We start from the raw sequence: 17829 nt of genomic DNA on the forward strand, positions 1-17829 counted from the left end.
GACAGACATCCTGTCGGTGGTCCTTTTGGTCCTGCGTGAGCATTCGTGGAACCCACCTAGCACACACTTTGCTGTATCCCAGGGATGACATCATTTCCAGTGCACTTATACCCACATCCAACTCTACATGCATTTCATTCACTGTTATCCACCGATCAGTGCAGATGAGTTGATCGAGGCGCACTTTGTTTTCCGGGGTGGTAGCTGTGCATGGGTGTCCGGAGCGCACTTTGTCACTCACATCTCTGTTGCCACTCTGAAATCAATGAATCCATCTCCTAACTTTGCTGACATCAACTGCATCGGCTTCGTAAACATTCACCAGGCGCCGGTGAATGTTGATTGGTTCAATTTTTCTGTATGGAGGAATTCAATGTCACTTCTCTGCTTCTGATGCACGTCCATGACAGGGATTGCTTTCTTAGAGTGTCACACCATCAATATCTGCAACAGAGATGAAACTTTCAGGTCATGAGTGCATAAGTTCAGTCATCATAACAATGCAATTTGCAATCCCCTTGGATCCCTTCAGACAGAATAAAAAATAGCAGGCATTACTTTTGGAACGACCCTCGTATATTGGTACAATATATGCATTTTTCCAATCTTGTGGTACTTCTCCGTCTTTGAGTGAGAAGTCAGTTATCTTGTGTATTATGCCTGTTAGTTTATTTATACATTCTCTCAGTATCCAGTTTGCGATTCCATCCGGCCCATGTGACTTTCTGACATCAAGGTTTTTTATTAGGTCCCTTATTTCTTTCTGTGTCACTATTATTTCTTTAATTTTGGTGGATCTTCCTCATCCTTCATCCCAAATTTGTGAGTTTTTAATTGTAAACACAGACCTAAAATACCTTATCATAACTTTAGCCATTTCTACATGATCTATATATTCTTTATTTCCTTCGCGCAGTTTCACTACTTCGTGTTTGTCTTTTAGTTTATCATTTACATATCTGTAAAATAGTTTAGGTTGGTACTTTCATTTATCTATTATGTCTTTTTCATAGTTTCTTTTTTCGTCCCTGCGTACATCTATATATTCGTTTCTCAGTTTGATGTATGTTTGCCATTTGGTCATTTTTTTTTTTGTCTTTTTCCCATCTTTTCCAGGCTTTGTCTCTTCTATCTTTAGCATCACTACATTTTTTGTTATACCAACATTTTATGTAAGCCCTTTTTTTTTTTGTTTCTTCTTTGGTACATATTTGTCTGTTCCCTCATTGTATTTTTCTTTAAATAGGTTCCATTTCTCTTCCATTTTTTTTTTTTCATTTAATTTTTTTTTTCCCAATTTGCATTTTGAATTTTTTTCTAAGTTTTGCAAAGTCCATTCTGTTGTACATTAATCTTCCTTCTCTATGTTTCTCATTTCTTCTCACATAATTTTGTTCTTTAAGTTCGAACTCTGTCGGTATGTGGTCACTCTTCCCAATTGCTGTCTTGTAATATATTTTGTCCACAATTTTAGGCTCAGATGTGAGTTATCAGGCCTGTGCCCCCCAAAACACAGGCTTGGTCTGATAGTGATCATTCCAAATTATTGGAAGACTCAAAGAATGCATTATTAGAGTTACTGATAGATGGAGGAAACATAGTAATTATGGGTGACTTTAATGCAAAGGAAATAAATTGGGAAGAAATGACAGTAAAAGATGGAGAGGAGCTCTAGGGCAACACTACTGGATATGACCATTGATTATACATTGACTCAATGGGTCAAGGAAAATATCAGATATGAAATAATGAAGAACCATCAAGACTAGACTTGATATTCTTATCTGAGCCTGAAATTGTGGACATAATGAATTACAAGACACCAGTTGGGAAGAGTGACCACATACTAATAGAGTTCAAACTAAAAGAACAAAATTATGTGAGAAGAAATGAAAAAATAGAGAAGGAAAATTAATGTACAACAGAACGGACATTGTAAAACTTAGAAAAAATAAAAAATGCTAACTGGGAAAAATTTTCAAATGAAAAAAAGTGGAAGAGAAATGGAACATATTAAAAGAAAAATACAAGGAGGGAACAGATAAATATGTACAAAAAAAGGGTCTACATAAAGTGTTGCTATTACAAAAAGTGCAGTGAGTTTAAAGATAGAAGAGAAAAAGCCTGGAAAAGATGGAAAAAAGAAAGAAAAAAGACGAAATGGCAAACATACATCAAACTGAGAAATGAATATGTAGATATACGTAGGGAGGAAAAAAGAAACTATAAAAAAGATATAATATATAAATGCAAAGAGCAACTTAAACTATTCTACAGATATGTAATTGATAAACTAAAAGACAAACATGAAATAGTGAAACTGCACAAAGGAAATAAAGATTATATAGATGATGTAGTAACAGCTGAAGTTATGATCAGGCATTTTAGGCCTGTATTTACAATTGAAAGCTCACAAATTTGGGAGGAAGGACAGAGAGGAAGATCCCACAAAATGAAAGAAATAAGGGTGATATAGAAAGAAGTAAGGGACCAAATAAAAAACCTTGACATCAGAAAGTCACATGGGCCAGATGAAATTGCAAATTGGATATTGAAAGAGTGAATAGATGCACTAATGGACATAATACACAAGATATTCTCACTCAAAGAAGGAAAAGTACCACAGGATTGGAAAAATGCAAATAGTGTACCAATATACAAAGGAGGAGACAAAGAAAATCCAACAAACTATAGACCAGTATCCCTTACAAACACAGTACAAAAATATGTGAAAAAGTTATTAGGAATAAATGTATTAAACACTTGGAAGAGAACAAAATACTAAACCCAAAACAATTTGGTTTTAGAAGTGGAAGATCATGTACCACAAACTTAATATGCTTTTACTCAAGATTAGTAGAAATAATACAAGAAAGAGATGGATGGGCAGATTGTGTTTTCTTGGACTTACAAAAGGCATTTGACAAAGTACCACACAAAAAGCTACTAAGAAAAAATTAAATAATAGGTGGAATACAAGGAAAGTTACTGGAACAGATGAAAGATTTCTTGAACAAGAGAAAAATGAGGGTGGTACTTAGAGACAAGAACTCAAATTGGGAAGATATGATAAGTGGAGTCTCACAAGGCCCTGTATTGGCTTCAATAATGTGTTATTTATATAAATGACATGGATGAAAGTGTGAAATGTTATATAAATTTCATTGCAGATGATGCAAAACTACTAAAGAAAATAAATTCAGAGGAGGACAGCAAATCTTTTCAAGAAGACCTGGACAAAGTTTGGAAATGGAGTCAGAAGTGTGAAGTGAACTTCAACATTAAGAAATGTAGCATAATGGAATTTGGAAAAAGCAAAAATAGAACATCGGGTAAAAATAAAATTGGTACAAAGTTAAAAAAGTCAACTCAGAAAGGGATCTTTGAATAGCTATCTCAAATGACATGGCAGACAAATATGTCAACAAATTAGTAGGAGAAACTTTTTAACTTATTAAGATCAATGAAAGTAGCCTTTGACAACATGGATAAAGAAATAGTAAAGAAAATATTAGTTACACTGATAAGACCAAAATTGGAATGTGCTGCAACACTATGGACACCTAGTTTAAAAAAAAAAAATCAAATAGCAGCAATAAAGATGACACCAACACTCTCTAATTTAACATACGAACAAAGATTGGGTAAACTAAATCTACCATCCCTGGAATGAAGAAGAGAAAGGTAATTTGCTAACCATCTACAGAATTATGAAAGGGATGGAAATTCTTGATAGAGACAATTTATTAAAGTGGATCAGAAGAAAAACAAGAGAAGAAACTTAAGGACAGTTACAGAAGAGATCTGAAAAAGAATAGCATCCCACACAGTGATAGATATCTGGAACAAACTGAATGAGGAAACAGTGAGTGCTAAAACTATACAAGATTTTAAGAACAGATTGGATGTGGAAAGATACAAAAGCGGGTCACTACAAGCATATCTCTTTTCCCGTAAAATACAACTAGGTAAGTATAAGATCAAGAGGATAGAAAAGGCTGCAACCAAAAAGGTTTCCACCCTGGTAAATAAGGCATATGAGGAGAGACTTAAAGCATTGGCCACAGCAGAGGCTGTCTGAGTGTACTTAGTTCTATTTATCTTGGTTTGTGTTTCATGTATAGATGGTAAAAAATGGCCAGGGATCCTGTTAGGCTTCAGTCAAACTAGAGCTGTGTCTGTGAATACTATCAGTCATTCAGTTGTTACTTTGAGTTTCATTTGGCCTGCAGGCCTACAGTGGATGGCAAGAGTTTTCAGAACCTCTCACAGATCTCTCTGGAAAGAAACTTTGGACTGTTGTGTTGTATCAGTATGGGACTGTTTCAATGTCACAGGCTCAAAGGGGTAGGGAGAGGAGAGGAGTTGCTAGTAGTCAGCTCTCCATGTGTGAAAAAGTGTAAAAATTGCAGTGCAAGTTGATGAAGAGATATCTTGGGTCCAGTCCAGAGTCTGAGTGCCAACCCCATAAGGCTGCACCTCCTAATGGAGGTAAGGGGTTGATGGATTTTGAAAACAGGCTACTTTGCTTTTCATCTTGCAGAACCACCACATGCAGATACCAGTCATTGGTCCCTGTAAACACTGTTTATGTTTTATCCAGTTTTCAGTATACAAAGCTTGCAAAAAAGAATATGTTTTTAAGATTACTTAGATTTATGTTTCACATTTATTTATGAATCGGTTAGTGTATAATTATTTTTTGTTGGTGCATGAACTCATTTGTTTAGAAATTGTAAGCTACAAAAGTTAACTTATTTGTCCACTATCCATCTTTTCCACAGATGAAAATTGATCTTAAATCTGAAAACTATTTTCACTATGAAGGCAGTAATGCAACAGCTGTAAAACAGCAGCATAGTGAAGCATCATGGTTTTCTTTCTATCCATGGAAACAGAAGACTTTCAAGCTGGATTTATACAAGAAATCTTGTGTTGGGATTGATACTAAGGAACCCTACAAAGTCAGCTGTCAAGTCAGATGTAAGTTGAAAATTATGTTGTATACTAAATAACAATTTTATCAGCATTCTTCTTGGCTTTGCCTTTGTTAGTATTTGAGTTTCATGTGCTTTTCTTAATCTAGAAACTAATTAGTCTTTAAACAATTCATAACAGCTACCTTCAACTGCTTCCACATCATGATTGCCAACAAATATAAATATTTTACAAACTACAAAATAAAGGATTGAGAGTAATAACAAGCTGCATCAAAACCTGCACACACACAAGCTAAAAACCTTCTTATAGAATCTATATATACCAAGCGCTTTTTCCCTTTTATAAAGGAGGTAGCCAAGTCAGAGGTACATACCTTCTCCCACCCATTCCACTCCCATCCACCACCCTTTCCCCCCTCTCATTTTAGCACCTCATGGATGATGAGTCATCTCTATATTCTACCCACTGTCCTGGGTCAGAAGCAATGTAGCAAGACACAGTGCGTCCACAGCAAAGCCGCCTTACTTAATTGACAACCACCCTCTCCAACCCCTTGTACAGAAAAAGAGAAGATGGGGAGAAATCCCATTGGGTCTGCACCAAAATATCATTCACACATAGCATCCCTTACCCCCCCCCTGACCCCACACCCATCCCTTCCTTGCATAACTGTATCATCTACACACAATCACTCTCCACTCATCCCTATCTCCTGCCTTTTCTCTTCCTTTCACACCAGACATTCCCCTGTTACTGAACAACCCCATTACCCCATCCACTCATCTCATCCTTGGTTGTCCCCTCAATTTCATTCCCTCCACCTCTGCCTTCCACACTTCTTTTACTAATCTTTCATCACTCATTTTTTCCATGTGTCCAAACCATCCCAATAATCTTTAAACCCTATCTGCCATTTCCTTTTCCACTTCCACTCTCCTCGTCACCTCCTTGTTTCTCACTCTATCCAACCAAGTAAACCCTATCATATTTCTCAGACATTTCATCTCAAACACATTTAAATTTTTCCTCTCTGCCTCATACAGTGTTGTCAGCGCAACCACCCCTTCATACAATCTCCTCTTTGCATCTCCCAGATGCCTATTTCTCATAACACTTTTTTAATTCCCCTAAGCCTTTTCCAAATATATAAAGGCCCAAAAATCTGATCCGTTCAACCCCTACCTTTCCTAAAGTCTCAGTGTTCCTCACCAGTTATTCCCTCTGTTGTTCTCCTAATGCTCTGAATTAAAACCCTCCCATAAACCTTCCCAACTGCACTCAACAAGCTGATTCCTCTGAAGCTACTACATTCACATTTGTTGCCTTTTCCTTTGTAAAGCAGAACTATACAGGCACTCTACCCTCCCTTAGACACACATTAAATAACCTCACTACCTAGTCCACTATTGCTGTATCACCCTTCTTCAGACACTCCACATGACACCCATCTAACCTAGGTGCCTTACCTGTTGTCATAATTTTTGGAGCTACTTGCACTTCATCTTTTCTTATTTCTCTTCCATTTTCCTCTCCCATCACCATCATTTTCTTAGTGCCTTCTACTGCTACCTACCACCAATCCCCCCAGTCCCACTCCACATTCAACAGCTCTTTAAAATACTCCAACCATCTTTCCTTTACTGCCTCCTTTTCCATTAAGATCTACCCATCTGTGCCTTTTATCTTTTCTATTTGGTTCACTTCCCCTTGCTCTCTTGATCTTCCAAAAATATCTTTTTATTGGTTTCAAATTTTTTCTGTTATATTCCTCATTTTATGTCTCTGTATATATTTTTATATATATATATATATATATATATACCTGTATTATACAGGAAGGGAGCTGTGCTCGTGGTGACCCGTCTTTGTATCTTTCAGCATCAAGTTTTTTCTTAGAATCTTGAATAGTGTTTGCACACACTGTTTCTTTATCTTAATTATTTCAGATATCCATTACTCTGTGTGGGAAGCTTTTTTCTTTTTCAGATCTCTTCTATGGTTATCCTTTTTGAGTTTCTTTTCGTGTCCTCTTGTTTTTCCATTGTCCCATTTTAGTAAATCATTCCTATCTAGGATTTCCATTCCCTTCATGATTCTATAGATAGTCAGCAGATCTCCTCTTTTTCTTCTTTGTTCCAGAGTTGGTTTTGTTGTTGTTGTCGTTCCCTAGACTGTCTGTCCGAGCAGTCCCGTCTCCCCAAGGAAGGCCACAGCCGAGACTGGGTTTTCCCACAAATCCTTTATAGAGTGTATGTTGTGTTGTTTGCGTGCATGATTGTGTATAATGCAGTCTTCCATTATGTGTTGTATGGTATGGGGTGAAGTGTTACATCCTGGGCAGCTGTTCACAACACGGTCGTCCAGCCTCCTCTGGTAGCTTAGAAGTGCTGGGTGGTGACCGCATCGCAGTCTGGCCAAGTGGACTCTGTCCTTACGTGGGAGAGAGGATTCAGAAGGGTGGATATCAGGGGGTCTGGCATGCAGCAGTGTGTTGTCTTTCAGTGTGTTAATGGAGCGGTGAGTGATATGATTATGAATATGTTTCCGGAGGCTGGTATTTGGTGGTTGTGGAGGAAGAGAAGAGAGTATCTTTGTGTAATAAAGGTCTTTGGGTGTAGTTTTAATGTTTCTTGGTGTGTGTGGGTGTTCTGCTATGTAGTGTAACGGGTGTGATGTGTTTGTGGTGGCTGCAGCAAGTGTTTGTGTGCCTCTCATGTCGAGGTGTTCCTTGACTTTGAGGACTTTTGTTTCATGGTGTAAATGGTCTGTAGGTGATGTATTTGTGCAGCCTGTAATTGTTTTTAGGGCTTTGTTTTGTATGATTTGAAGGGTGTTGTGGTGTGTCTCACTGAGATTAGGAGCCCATGCAGGACTCGCATAATTCATCACTGAGCGTATACATTGTTTGTATATTGTTATATTAGTTTCTTTGTTTTGTCCAAATGTTGTTCCAGTGATTGACTTAAGTGCGTTAAGTCTAGGTGTGCATTTGTTTTTTATGTTTGTGAGGTGTTGTTTGAAAGACATGGATGTATCGTATGTTACACCAAGAATTTTCGGTGTGTTTGTGTGTGGTATTAGAGTGTTGTTGATGTAGAGATGAGGTATGTATTTGTGTTCTTTTGTCCAGTTGGTGAGAAGTGTTGCTGTAGATTTGGTTGGAGCTATTTTGAGTCTGTTTGTGATGAACCATGTGTTGAGTGTGTCAAGGTAAGGCTGGATTATTTCTGCAGCTTTGTGTTACGATGTGTGCATGTGATTGTTATGTCGTCTGCGTAAGAAGAGATTTGTATTTCTGAGGTGTCTGGCGTGGGTAAGTCATGCATGTATAGATTAAATAATGTGGGGGATAGAACTGAGCCCTGCGGTACTCCGTTCTTAATGTTTCTGATGTGCGATGATTGGCCATTATATGACACATGAGCATTCCTGCCTGCCAGATAATTGGCCAGCCATCTTTTGGTGTTATTGTGCATGTCTGTGTTATATATTTTATTTGTTAGGTTGTGGCGGGGGATAGCATCAAAAGCTTTACTAATGTCCAATGTTATAAGAAGTGTTCTGTGGTGGGGCCTATCTGAATTGATGCCATCAAAAATTCTTTGTGTGAGGTTTGTCAGAAGAGTGTTTGTGGAGTGTAGTGGCCTAAAACCGTGTTGTGAGTCAGCAAGGGGAATATATGGTGTGACAAGTTTAAGTATTAGGCGTTCAATGACTTTAGAGGGGGTGCAGAGAAGTGTGATTGGGCGGTGCGATGATGGGATTGTTGGGTCTTTGTTCGGTTTTGGGATGGTGATTATTTGACCATGCTTCCAGATGTCGGGTATAGTGTTGTGTGAATAGCTGTAGTTTGCAATGTTTGTGAGTGCGTGTATACCTTGTGGTCCAATGTGTTTTAGGTGGATGTTGCTTATGTTATCAGGGCCACAGGCAGATGAGTGCTTGAGACTATGCATTATGAGTTTTGTCTGACTGTCTATGAAGGGTGTATAGTCTGAGTCTGTGGGAAAGTCTTTCTTACGTCGAATGGTGCGTCGGTCGTCAGGGTGAGATGTAAGATGGCTCGTCTGTGCAAAATGACGTATGAGTGCGTTTGCTTGTTGTCTGTTTGAGGGTAGATTATCTGTTGTTGTGATTATTGCTGCGTGAGAGCGTGTAGTGTTAGTGTTGGATAGTGTGATGCTGTTGAGTGTTTTGTACAATTTGCTGGTGTTTGTTTTGTGATCAAGTGTATTGATAAAGTTTTGCCAATTTTGTGTTGGGGGCCAATCAGCAGCAACTACCCCTGGCCATCAGCTCTACGCAGATGGCACCGATCCCCAAGGACAAACTTTGTATGTTAATTTGGAAAGAGTTGGTGCCAACTTTGTCGTTGCTCTTTGTATTCTTTCTAATTTCTTTATATTCTTTTTAGTACTGGGTGTCCATAGTGTTGCTGCGTACTCCAGTTTTGGTCTTATTAGTGTAACTAATATTTTTTTTAATAATTTCCTCATCCAAGAAGTCAAATGCTACTTTCATTGACTTTAATAGGCTGAAGGTTTCTCCGACTATTTTATTGATATGTTTGTCCGGTGTCATGTCTTTGCTGATTATTACTCCAAGGTCTCTTTCTGAGTTCACTTTTTTGACTTCAGCAGTTTTATAATTTCTTGGTATTCTATTTTTACTTTTTCCAAACTCCATTATATTACAATTCTTGATATTGAAGTTCACTTCCCACTTTTGAGTCCATTTCCAGATTTTGTCCAGATCTAACTGAAATGATTCACAATCCTCCTGTTCTTACTTTCGTTAGTATTTTTGCATCATCCGCGAAGAAATTCATAAAACACTCGACTCCTTCATCCATGTCATTTATATACATGGCAAACATGATTGGAGCCAGTACCGAACCTTGTGGGACACCACTTATCATTTCTTCCAATTCGAGTATTTATTTCTAATTACTACCCTCATTTTTCTCCCAGTCAGGAAGTCTTCCATCTATTCCAATAATTTTCCTCTGATGCCACCTATTGATTCTATTTTTCTTATTAGTTTCTTGTGTGGTACCTTATAAATTTGTGTATTTACCTAGTTGTATTATACAGAAAGGGGAGCTATGGTTGTGGAGACCCGTCTTTGTATCTCGCAAGATCAAGTTTGTTTAATTCATGTATTGTGTTTGCACACACTATTTCTTCATCCAATTTGTTTCATATATCTATCACTGGGAAGCTGTTCTTTTTCAGGTCTCTTCTGTAGTTATCCTTTTTGAGTTTCATTGCATGTCATCTTGTTTTTCCTCTGTACCACTTTAATAAGTCCTCTCTATCAAGGCATTCTTTTCCTTTCATAATTCTGTAGATGGTTAGTAGGTCCCCTCATTGTCTTCTTTGTTCTAAGGTTGTCAATTCCAGTTCAACCAGTCTTTGTTCATATGTCAGGTTTGAAAGTGTTGGGACCAACTTTGTCGTTGCTCTTTGTATTCTTTCTAATTTTCTTATATTCTTTTTTGTACTGGGTGACCATATCAGCGTTGCATATTCCAGTTTTGGCCTTATCAGTGTTTGTAATATTTTCTTGATCATTTCCTTATCCAGGTATTTAAAGGCCACCTTTATTGATCTCAACAAATTGTATGTTTCTAAAACTATTTTATTTATATGTTTATCTGGTGACATGTCTTTGGTGATGATTACTCCTAGGTCCCTTTTAGAATTTACTTTCTTGACTTCTTTTCCATCAATTTTATACTGTCCTGTTATTCTCTTCTTGCTTTCTTCAAATTCAATTATACTGCACTTCTTGAGGTTGAATTCTTCCTCCCATCTCTTGCTCCACTCAGAAACTTTGTTCAGAACATTCTGCAATGAGTCACAGTCTATTTTGGAATTTATTCCCTTTAATAATTTTGCGTCATCTGCAAAGCAGTTCATGCAACTTTCAATGCCTTTGTCCATGTCATTTACATATATAGCAAACATTATTGGAGCTGGTATTGATCCCTGTGGGACGCCACTACTCATTTCTTCTCGTTTTGAATATTTGTCTCTGAGCACCACTCATTTTTCTACCATGTAGGAAGTCCTCCATCCAATTCAATAGTTTTCCATGTATGCCTCCTATTGGTTCCAGTTTATATAGTAATTTTCTGAGTGGTACCTTATCAAATTCCTTTTGTAAGTCCAGGAATGCACAGTCTGCCCAGCCATCTCTTTCTTACAATATATCTATCAATCTTGAATAGAAACAAATTAAATTAGTGGTACATGATCTTCCTTGTCTGAATCCAAATTGCCTTGGGTTCAGTATATTATTCTCCAGATATTTTGTCCATCTATCTTTGATGATTCTCTCACAAATTTTAACTATTGTACTTGTTAGGGATATGAGTCTATAATTTGTTGGGTCTTCCTTATTTCCCCCTTCATATATCAGCATTATATTGGCATTTTTCCAGTCTCCTGGTAGTTTTCCTTCTTTGAGTGAGCATTCAATTATTTTGTGTGTGTATGTATACATATATAGATATGTATACATATATAAATTGTGTGTGTACATATATACATACATATACCAAAGGCTTTTTCCCCCTTACACGGGGGGTAGCCAAAAAGAAAAAGGCATAGAAAATACTCCCACCCATTTCATTTCCCATATATTCCACTCCCCTCCACCCTCCTCCCTCCCTCCTATCTTGGCACCTCCTGGATGACAGGTCATCCCTGCATCCTGTCCACTGCCCTGGGTCAGAAGCAGTGTCGCAAGACACAGCACATCCACAGCAAGGCCGCTTCATAAATTCGGCGACCCCCCCCCCCCTCTCTGTCCCCTCATGCAGAAAAGGAGAAGACTGGGAGAAATCCCTTCGGGGTGCGTCAAAATTGTTCTCATACATACTTCCTCACCCCCCATCCCCCACCCACTCCCCCTCATGCATCACAGCCTCATCTATACACAACCCTTCTCCATTCACCCCTATCTTCTGTCCCCTCCCATCCTTCCTCTACAGACATTCCCTTCTTTTGTAATGCCCCTTTCACCCCATCCATCCATCTCATCCTAGGGTGCCCCCTCATGTTCACTCCTTCCACCTCCGCCTTCCACACTTCTTTTACTAATCTTTCTTCACTCATTCTTTTCATGTGTCCAAACCATCCTAATACTCTTTCATCAACCCTATCTCCCAGCTCCCTTTCCACCCCTGTTCTCCTCCTCACCTCCTCATTTCTCACTCTATCTAGCCTAGTAACCCCTATCATACTTCTTGGACATTTCATCTCAAACACATTCAAACTCCTTCTCTCTTCCTCTCTCATGTTCCATGTTTCTGCCCCGTACATTGCTGGTGGCACAATCACTCCTTCATATAACCTCCTTTTAGCATCCATTCCCAGATGTCTATTTCTCATTACACTTTTTAATCCACCAAGGCATTTACTCACTTCTCTCAATCTACATTCTACCTCCATCCCCACTCCCTTTCCTGTCACATTCGCACCCAAGTATCTAAAACTATCCACTTCCTCCAGTTTCTCAACCTTAATGCTCACTTCCAGCCTACTGTCACTCTCTCCCCTTGTATATCTCATCACCTTACTTTTGCCCAGATTTATCTTCAGCTTCCTTCTTTCACACACCTTCTCAAACCCTGTCACTAACTTCCTCAATCCCTCCTCTGATCCTGCTACAAGCGCAGCGTGTGTATATATATGTAATATATTTGGTTGTATGTTAGTGTGTAGTAAAATTTTGTTCAGTAGCATGCAGCTATACTTTAGGGACTAAATAGGGTACCTGTATGAACCAGAGCCACACATAATTTTGTCTGTACTGGAAAAAATATGTACTCATAGAAGAATTATACTATTTTATCGTACTGTGATTGTTCCTCTGTTATGCTGAACCCCCTCTTAACCCCTACCATACGGTGATGCCTACGTAGGCGTCATGAGGAGCAAGTGGGTACGCGAGGATGCTGACGTCGGTGTCTTGATTATATTTATTGTAGTCGTACCTGCATGACCCTCATACTCTGTGAAGGCTTCATCATATTTTCTATGGTTATCAAAATTCACGGGTGAAAGAGAAAAAGCGATAGAGCAGTGACTTTATTTTTTATAGTGCGAGTATTATGACGCAATATCGCACGTCTGGCAGCATTAGCTGCCAGACATGCGATGTGGCCCGTATTGAAGGGGTTAATACTGCCCAGTACCATTTCTTTGAATATATATTTCAATTTTTGCCTCTGTCCCCTAGGGTTGGGGGAAGAAAGAATACTCCCAAGTTTTCCCAATTGGGTCATTAACCACTTCAGTATGAGTCATATTCTTGTGTGCAGCATCGGCTGCCATATGTATGATTAATTACACCACTCATATCAGAAAATATAAAGTCACTGCTGTATTGTTCTCTTTTACTCTGAGTAATAATACAGAAAACATGATCAAACCAGTTCACAGAATCTTGGGGTAACTCATGTACAACTACAAAAATGTATAATCAAGATGCTGACACTGGTATCCTTGTGTACCCACTTACACCTCATGACGCCTACATAGGTTCACTATACAAGATCTTACTTTCTGTTGGTCTGGACTGCTCTGCCCTGCTATCATCCAAACTATCATTATTATCTTCCCTATCTATTCAAGAGACTCTTATTATTGATACTGGCTCTAGGTCTGGTTGATTTAAAAATGGAATTAACTGTGATTTCACTGAGATCCCAAACTCAACAGGACATATGATAATGCTCTCTTTCCTCATAGTTGCAAATCCTATCAATAAATCTCCTGGGAAAACAGATTCTTCTACAGCTATCACGGGAATGTGTAGATGATAATTTTTTTTATTAAGATGACCTCTAATTCAACCTTACCTAATGTTTTTAACTTACTTCCAGTTACTCCTTGCAATGAGTAATGGATTGGTTCCAAGATTTTCACTCCTGGTTTCATTTGGTTCAAAACTTTGCTAGGTTTATTGAACTTTCTACATGCAATGAGAGGCCCTACAGAAGTCCCTCCAGTTGTTATAGTCAGTTTACAATTGTCTTTGATGGTGTTTTCTTCCACCCTTCTATCACTTGCCCCTAACACAATAATGTCTATTTGTATTTCTATGGTTAGCTCTGTAGTGTTGTTTTATTCTTTGTCACTAGATCTTTCTATCCAATCTGAATCATTCAACATAGATATGTCCTTAGACCAGTGGTTCTTAACCTGCGGTACCTGTACCCCCAAGGGATACAAAACCATAACCCTGGGGGTACGAGACATGATAACCAGTGCAATGGTACTGTATGTTTACAATGAGAAAGCAAACAAGGTTTGTATCACTCATCCTTTTCATATATTTGCATTGTATTTGTATTGTATGGGGGTACAAGGAAATTTTCTGAGATATCAAGGGGTACAGGCACTGGAAAAGGTTAAGAACCACTGCCTTAGACCATGTGACTAATTTTGCTAAATACAGTATTCTGTGTTAGTTTCATTTGTTTTTATTTTCTTCATCTAGCCAAATACCTGATAGGACCCTGATCACACTTTGACTTAAAATGTTTAATGAATGCCTTCTTATAAGCTTCATATTGGTTGATATCTTCCATTTGCTGGAAATTTATTATAAGCCTAGCCCTACCCTTCTCAGGATCTACATTTTCTTTTAAAATTTCTATTTTCTTTTTTCATTTATTCTGTTTTTAGTGACAAAGTGCTAATCAGACTGAGAAACCTATTAACTCCCACTATAATATCTTCCCCTTAATGTTTATGTTTGAGGTGTGAACCTTGTGCCTTAACACAAGCCATACCTTCAGCATTTTTAAAGTCGATTTGAATTTACTGCCTCCTTTGTCATCCTCACACCTTCTTAGTAGTCCCTCTCGGAGTCCTCTTGCTCACTAGCTTGTCGTCCCTCATTCACTGTTGCTTGTAGCTCATCCCCTCTGGCTGTGTGCACTGCATGGTTGTATTTATTTTTACCAAGTATCTTTCATCCTCTAGTTTGTTCTTAAATTCTTATATGGTTTTTGCACATACTATTTATTTCATCCAGTTTGTTCCAGACATCCACCACTCTGTATGAGAAACTTTTTTCTTTCTATAATTCTATAACTATCCTTTTTTTGAGTTTCTCTTCATTTTTTTTTTTTTTCTTTTTTTTTTCCACTTAGATAAATCTTCTCTGTCAAGGACTTTCATGCCTTTGATGATTCTGTAAATGGCCAGTAGATCTCCTCTTTCCTTTGTTCCAGGGTTGGTAGTTGCAGTTTGGACAATCTTTTTTGTGCTGGGTGTCCATAGTGTCACAGCATACTCCAATCTTGGTCTTATCAGTGTGACTAACATTTTCTTTACCATTACCTCACCCAAGTAGTTAAAAGCCACCTTTATTGATTTTAGTAAATTGTAGGTTTCTCAGACAATATTTTTAATATGTTTGTATGGTGTCATGTTTTTGTTAATTACTACTAGGTAATTTTCAGAGCTAATTTTTTTTTTACTTCCTTTGTACCAATTTTATGTTGCCCTGATATTGTGTTTTTACTTTCTCCAAACTCCATTATACTACATTTCTTGATATTGAAGTTTACTTCCCACTTTTGGCTCCATTCCCAGACTTTCTCCAGGTCTCTCTTTAGTAATTCACAGTCATTTTTCTGTACTTTCTAAAGTAGTTTTGTGTCATCAGCATATTTTCACTAAGTCTTTTAGATGTATTTTGCATTAATTTCAATCACCAGTCTCTTCGTTAGTTGCATTACATTTCATTTGTTTCATCCCACCACTGCCACCACTGTGACCCTCTGTGGTACCTGTTCACTACTCTGTTGTTGTCTGTATGGACTGACTTTCTTTTGTGCTTTTACTTTATATTTTTCTTTTCACCACTTTTTGTTTTGTATGATTAGTCACTCACTATTTTCACCTGTAGGAAGCCCCTGCGCTTCCAATCATCTGACTTAGTCAAGTTTCAGTTAGTATTACCCCGTCTAAGAGAGGGGAATTAAAAGGAGCTTAATTTTTCTTTCTTTTCTTCCCAAATATTATACACTTGATTCTTTTAAGTTACACCAAGGGACTCCCATCAGGAATCCTCACTTTAGTTACTAGGTCAGTTCTGCAATGACATGATTTCTTTAGTCCAATGATCTTTATTTTAATATTGAAGTACCTCCATTAAGGGCATGATTTTTCAATTGCAAACCAATTGCATTTTCTCCACTCTTTCTCCAATCAGAAAAGCTGTTAAAAACTCATATGCAAAACTGCGTACTCAAGTAATCTCAAAATCAGTGCACCCCTGACTTAGTTTACATATTGTTACATCAGCATAAAAATGAACATTATACAGCAATGAAATTGGGTCCCCAGCAACTATTTGTAAACAATAGACAGATAATGAGCTTGTGCAACTTCCATTGCCTTCTTGCCTTTGGGTATTATGTAAATACATAAACTATAAAAATAAAACACTCATCATCTACCTCTCTACCCACTTGTCTACCAGCCTCTTACAGGTAATTCATGTACAACTACCAAAAAAACACCCACTTGTGCCTCATGATGACTATGTAGGATTTATTGTACCGAAGTGGTTAAAGATGGCAAAAAAGGGACAGTGATGGGACTAGGCATCCTGCTTTCTGTAACCCTAAGGGGTACATTACTATGAGATGTCAAGGCATAAGATGGTCTGAAAGGAGTTTTACAACCAGAACAATAAGGTTTGGATGTCATATGTGTGGGTGTGGTACAGTGAGAGTAAAAGAGAAGAGATAGGCAGTATGTTTGAGAGAAGAAAGATGGATGTATTGACATTAAGTGAAATTAAGTTGAAAGGGAGGGATGATTTTGAGTTTAGGAGTGTAGTGGGGAGGGTGTTGGGAGTGAGGGGAGGATGAGGGATGGAAGGGGTGTCTTTACTAGTAAGTGAGGAGATAGGAAAGTGTGTGATGGAGTGGAAGGTTTCTTCAAGGTTAATGAGGATGAAGGTGAAACTGGAAAGGGACATGTTGGTCTTTGTAAGTGCATATGGGCCTAGTAGTGAGAAGAATGTAGAGGAAAGGAAGTCTTTGAATAGATTTAGATGAGTGCCTAGAGAGTAGTGGGAGGAATGTCACTTTATTGGTTTTGGGAGATCTCAATGCTAGAGTATGGGATGAACCAATAGATGAAGTGGTTGGGAAGTTTGGAGAGCCAGGTAGAAATCATAGTGGAGAGTTAATGTTAGAGGTGTGTTTAGAAAGATAGCTAACTGTGTTTAGGAAAAAAAAATCAAGCATAGGCACACGGGGTTGTGGGTTGGTTGATAATGCCCTCTTTGAATTACGCCTATGTAGACGTCATGAGGCATTAGTGGGTAAACGAGGATGCTAGCATCGGCATCTTGATATGTATATAAAATTATTGCTGAGTGACCCCCGGATTTGGTGAACTGGTTTGATCACATTTTTTGTGATTATTATTACTCAGAGTAAAAGAGAACAAGTAATACAGCAGTGACTTTATATTTTATAATTCAATTAGTGTGATGCATTGTACATATGGCAGATAATGCTGCACGCAAGAATTTGACTTGTACTGAAGGGGTTAATGGTATTCAGGAGAAGAGTTCTGGATGTCCATGTTCTTAGGGAAGAGAGTAGGGGAATATCAGATAATTTTTTTGATGGAAGGTAAGTTGAGAGTGGAGGATGGGTGGAGAAAGAGGAAAAGGGTGGAAGGTAGGGAGGTGCTTAGAGCAAACTTTAAATGAGAAGGAAATGGCAGATAGGGTTGACGAAAGAATATTGGGATGGTTTGGACACATGGAAAGCATGAGTGAAGAAAGACTAGTAAAAGAGGTGTGGAAAGCAGGGATGAATTTAGTTAACTTGAGAGGACGACTGAG

The 17829-nt window shown here is 38.1% G+C and overlaps 1 protein-coding gene across 5 annotated transcripts in view; it reads left to right on the plus strand.

The window, feature by feature from the left end:
• LOC143037443 (nuclear envelope integral membrane protein-like) overlaps positions 1–17829 on the plus strand; it is a 190199-nt gene that overhangs the window by 18992 nt on the left and 153378 nt on the right. For all 5 annotated transcript variants that reach the window (XM_076205673.1, XM_076205677.1, XM_076205674.1 and 2 more), the window contains exon 4: positions 4785–4983. In XM_076205673.1, coding sequence (XP_076061788.1) covers positions 4785–4983 — 199 coding nt within the window. The remainder of the gene's footprint in view (positions 1–4784; positions 4984–17829) is intronic.

The sequence above is a fragment of the Oratosquilla oratoria genome, chromosome 22, assembly GCF_046742065.1.
Source record: "Oratosquilla oratoria isolate Oo_2021 chromosome 22, ASM4674206v1, whole genome shotgun sequence".
Taxonomy (NCBI): Eukaryota; Metazoa; Arthropoda; class Malacostraca; order Stomatopoda; family Squillidae; genus Oratosquilla; species Oratosquilla oratoria.